Here is a 5,208-nt window from a genome sequence, read left to right as displayed (position 1 = left end):
CGCCCCCTGGTGGACACTAGAGAGAATGCAGGTTTTAAGACACTTCCGCATCAGCTTCCCTCGGCAGAACCGGAGGTTGCCGCCTGGATGCGCTTGATGATTTATAGACGTAAAGTTCTTAACTGATAACCTTCTGCTTTGTGTTTTCAGCTCGACCAGTTCTTCTGAAACAGCAGGAAGTACATAAGACAGCTCACGAGGGAGACAGCATCATCCTGTCCTGCAACCCTCCAAAGAGCTCCACTCCTCCGCACATCCACTGGATGGACTTGAGTGAGTCTGTCTGTCACTTTTTGCTTTGTGTCCTCTTGTCCAGTTTATAAGCTGTGTCACAGATTGACACTTCTCCAGTCTGCCTTGTCTCTCTGCTTGTCTTTGCAGCCATCAGTTCAGCTGAGGCCGCCCTTCGTTCTGCTTCGCTGCATTGCAGATCATTTCCACTCAAACTAATGAATGCAGCATCTCGTCGGCTGATGTCTGGGCTCTTTATATATTTTTATTTTCTTATCCTCCCTTCTCTCTCTCTCTCTCTCTCTCTCTCTCTCTCTCTCTCTCTCTCTCTCACTTCCTCCTAAGTTGTCCGTTTTGTTTAACTCAGACGTTAAAGTCAATACTGCAGAGCGCTACAAACGTCCTGTTTTCAATTGCAGCAACCGTCACAGTTTCTTTTTCCCCGGCCTGCATTCATTGCGCCGTAACTTCTCCGCCTCCGTGTCTTTTCCTCAGACATGGTGCACATCAAGCAGAACGACAGAGTGATGGTCGGCCTGGACGGGAACTTGTACTTTTCAAATCTGCTGAAGAGCGACAGCAGAGACGACTACGTCTGCAACGCCCAGTACCTAGTGGCCAGGACTATCCTCCCTAATACGGCCGTCACCCTCACTGTCATGCCCAGTGAGTGCTCACACACACACACACACACACACACACACACACACACACAGATAAAGGAAATACTAAAAGTAAGCAGGATACAATCATTGCAGATTAAGCTGAGATGTCCTGACTTTTAGTCGAATTCAAAAACACTGGATCTAACATTTCCCATAATGCAACAGCATCTTTTATTAATAGCCTCCCTGCCTCCTGCATGTCCACTTCTTTCAACACCTCCGGTTTCAAATGTTGGCTTTCTGTTCAAAATCTTTCTCCAGCCTATTAGCGTCGATATTGCGTAATTATGTGTAATTTCTTGGTAAGACCCGCCCTGCGTAGCTGGTCAACGATTGGTTAAATTTAGGCGTTGACCTCGAGTAGTAGGGGTCAGGATAGCCCATTGGTCAGGGCACGGGGCCAAAACAAACCACGGGTACCACGACGAGCAGGGACGGCCAATCCTAGCGCTTAGGTTCTACAAAGGGCGGGTCTTCATAAAAACTAATTCCTCAAGACGTCCTCATGAAGTCAAGCACTCTGTTAGCAGTTCATGAGCTACACCTGACTAAAGGTAAAGCAGCTTTACTTTAGAGAGCATTATGCGGTCGGTCTCGGCGGCAACCTTCACTTCTGAAGAGTGAATCCTTAAACTGGATCTGGAAAGTCAGATTGTATAGAAGTCTATGAGAAAATGACTCTACTTCTCTCTTGATTTATTACCTCAGTAAACATTGTAAACATGAGTTTATGGTCTCAATCTCTAGTTTCAAGTCTTCTTCAATACAGCACGATGTTCATTTAGTACATTATGGTCCATTTAGAGTCACACAGACCATAAAGCAGGGGATGCTTTAGGGCGGGGCTACACGGTGATTGACAGGTCTATACCACAGTGTTGTCCGTGCTTTTTTTACAACTTTAACCCTTTCACGGTGTGGTTTCACTTCATGAAAGTTAATTGTAACATTTTGGTCCTAAAAATATTTTATTCAGCGCTTGGTTGTACTTAGCTCCGCCTTCTCGTGCCACTTCTTTTTGCAAAAAACAAGATGGCGACGGCCAAAACACCGAACTCGATGCTTCAAAACGGCAAATAAAATAAAAACATCTCTGTGTAAAGCAATAAAGGAACATTTAATCCTTCAGTTCTATTGAAAATCTGTGTCTCTCTCTCTGTGTCTGTCTCTCTGTCTCTGTCTCTCTCTCTGTCTCACTCTCTCTCTGTCTCACTCTCTCTCTCTCTCTCTCTCTCTCTCTCTCTCTAGGTAATGACGTCTCTAATGCCAGGAAACCCCACCTCTTCCGTCCCATTGGCTCCCACACCTCTGTGTTGGCCCTCAGGGACCACAGCGTCACCCTTGAATGTATCCCCAAAGGCCTGTAAGGATCTCTTTCTTTCTCCTTCAGTTCTTACCTTTCACAATAAAAGCCCTAAACATAAAAACTGTAACAGTTTACCTCAGACAGACTGTGTAGGTTTCAAATGTTCTTGTTTATTCGTCACGTTCCCGGTTTGTGTGTTATTCTTTTGCTTTCGTGCTCATCATTTTAGCTTGGATCTTGATCATTGAGCTCTATGATAAGCAGTTAAATATATATTATATCTTGAATGTTTTAAAGGTAACACACACACACACACACACACACACACACTGGTTTGATACTGATCCTCCTCCTTACAGGAGGAGGTGTTATCTCCCCTCTGTTTCATTGCTATTTTGTGTTTCGCTCTAATTATCCTCCTTCCTGGGAGTTCCGTCTCCGTGGTGATTAATGGAGAGTCGTTATGATGTTAACGATGAAATAGCATATTACATCATTAACAAGTTCATCTCCGTTCATTCAGCTCTCTACTTCCTCCATATCTCCCTCAATCGATCCACCTCTCTGTCTCACAGTCACCTCCGTCTCTTTCTGTTTCCTTCCTCTTCTTTTTCTCTCGTCTGTCGGCAGACCCACGCCGAAGGTGGAGTGGAAAAAGAAGGACGGCAGCCTGGACGAGACGAGCGGCCTCGTGGAGTCCCACAACCGTTGGCTCCACTTCGACAGCATCACCCAGAACGATGACGGCGAGTACGAGTGCCGGGCCTTCAACATCCACGGCTCCACCGCGCACTCCTTCACCCTCACCGTGGAAGGTAGGCCGCTGGACACACACACACTCATGCTGCTGTGTGTCTGACCAGCTGACATGTTGGAAGCTGCTGTTCTGTCGGAGAATAGATGACGTCACGTCCACTTCTTATATGAAGTCTATGGTTTTATAACTCTTTATTTTGTGGGTTTTGTGTGTGGGCTTGTTTGATTCCAGGTGTTTTGTGTTTTTCTTCGCAGCCTCTCCTTTCTGGGTGAAGGAGCCTCAGAACCTGCTGTACTCTCCCGGGGAAACCGTGCGACTGGACTGTCAGGCTGAAGGCATCCCGACCCCCATCATCACCTGGAGCATCAACGGTCAGCCGGTCACAGGTACGCATGTTTCTACTCCTCGCTCTCATTGGACGTTAGTTGTTGTTTGTCGACCAACTAAAGGTTCTTGTGTTATTTTTAGTAGTTAAAGGAGCAGAATCGTACATTAAAATATGGTTTGAAACTATGGCTTCAAAAGTTTTTTACATGTAAAACTACTTTCTTACTTCCTTACTTCTTTACTTACTAACTTACGTACTTACTTATTTACTTACTTGCTTAATTACTTTCTTACTTTCTTACTTTCTAAATAACTTATTTACTTACTTTTCTACTTAGTTTCCTACTTTCTGTCCTTCTTACAGTTACTTTACTTACTTACTTACTGACTGAGTTATATTCTTACTTACTTACATGTAAAGAATTTAAACTTGATGAAATAGTATCTTCTTCAGCTTCCTTCTACCTGCTTACAGTTAGAACTGTTCTAAATGTCTACCTGTTATTCTGCTCTGCCCCTTCATTTAGTCATCATTTTCAATCCTCATGTCCAATGATCAGCACTTTTCACAGAGAACTTTTCTTCTGCTTCTCTTAAAGTGTGACTGCAACATTATGTTGACCACAGGGGGATTTCAGGAAATCATCATTTCCTGTCCAACATATTGGTCGACTATAACAGAGAGCCTCTTAAGCTCAGATGAATTAGGATGCATACTTCTGTTGAGATGGACTCGCCAAGGTCCTCGACTGACTCCCAGTGAGAGGGGGGGGGACAATAACAGAACAAAGAAATGGGAGAGAGGAGAAAGGAAAGGTACAATGGGGGAAGGAAGGACTGAACGATAGGAGTGGACAGAGGAAGGCAGAAAGGAAGGATGGAAGGAAATCAAAGGAAGAAAAGAGGAAGAGGAGTGAACAAAGGAAGTGTGACAGAAAGAAAGGAAGAAATGGAAGGTAGGAAGGTGGCGATGAGGAGGAAGGAAGAGGGAAAGTAAATCGAAGGAGGGTGGAAGAAGAAAGAAGAAGAAAGGGATGAGGAAGGAAGAAAGGAGGGAACAAAGTAAGGGAAATGAAATCAATGGATGGATGGATGATAGATACTAACCTTCCTACTTTCTCACTTACTTACTTAGTCTCTTAGTTTTTGTTCTTCCTCACGTCCTTTCCTACTTTCTGTCTTTCTTCCGTTCTTTCTTTTTTACTTACTTACTTCCTTTCCTACTCTATTTCTGTCTTCTTCTTTATTTTCTTTCTTACTTTCTTACTTTCCTATTTAATTTCCTCCTCTCTTACTTTATTTCTGGGTTTTCTTTCTTTCTTCATCTCGAGGGATGATTACGCATCATGAGGGGCTTCTCTTAATGTGAAATTGATTCGATAAATATCTACAGAGCGAATACAAAATCAGACTTCTTGTGAACAGTGAGGCTGCACTGGAATTAGTCCTGCACTGAAAGCAGAAGAAGCTGTTAAACTGAGCTGGAGGAGCTCCGGTGTGTGACAGATGCTGCTTCGTCTATTGGCTTCATCTTCCTGCTCAAACATGTCATTGTGTTCAGCCTGTAAAGAGTTTCTGTTTGACAAACTCTCAGTGTTGTCTCAGATTGTGCTGTCCTGTCTTTAACCTCCCCCCCTCCCTCACTGTGTAGAGGTGGATGAGGACCCTCGGCGGAGCGTGTCGGGGGGTGTGTTGATACTGAGGGACGTCGTGTTTGCAGACACCGCCGTGTATCAGTGCGAGGCCACCAACAAACACAGCTCCATCCTCCTCAACACCTACCTCTACGTCGTCGGTAAGTTCACGCTCACCTTCCTCTCAGTAAAAGAGTTTTACATGTAAAACAAATTACTCTTACTTACTTCCTCACTTACTTACTTACTTACTTTCCTGCATACTTACTTACTTACTTACTTACTTAC

The 5,208-nt window shown here is 44.2% G+C and overlaps 1 protein-coding gene across 1 annotated transcript in view; it reads left to right on the top strand.

Moving 5' to 3' along the window:
- Positions 1 to 125: 125 nt before the first annotated feature.
- LOC116377191 (neural cell adhesion molecule L1-like) overlaps positions 126 to 5,208 on the top strand; it is a gene marked incomplete at both ends in the record, with an annotated part of 14,519 nt that continues 9,436 nt past the window's right edge. The window contains 6 exons of the mRNA XM_031838771.1: positions 126 to 273; positions 727 to 897; positions 2,145 to 2,259; positions 2,833 to 3,017; positions 3,214 to 3,345; positions 4,938 to 5,081. Of these exons, the coding sequence (XP_031694631.1) occupies positions 126 to 273; positions 727 to 897; positions 2,145 to 2,259; positions 2,833 to 3,017; positions 3,214 to 3,345; positions 4,938 to 5,081 (895 nt within the window). The remainder of the gene's footprint in view (positions 274 to 726; positions 898 to 2,144; positions 2,260 to 2,832; positions 3,018 to 3,213; positions 3,346 to 4,937; positions 5,082 to 5,208) is intronic.

Source organism: Anarrhichthys ocellatus, unplaced genomic scaffold, assembly GCF_004355925.1.
Source record: "Anarrhichthys ocellatus isolate YVR2014 unplaced genomic scaffold, GSC_Weel_1.0 scaffold1000, whole genome shotgun sequence".
NCBI classification, from domain to species: Eukaryota; Metazoa; Chordata; class Actinopteri; order Perciformes; family Anarhichadidae; genus Anarrhichthys; species Anarrhichthys ocellatus.
Note: the sequence above shows the minus strand (reverse complement) of the source record. Positions and strands in the feature narration are given on the sequence as shown.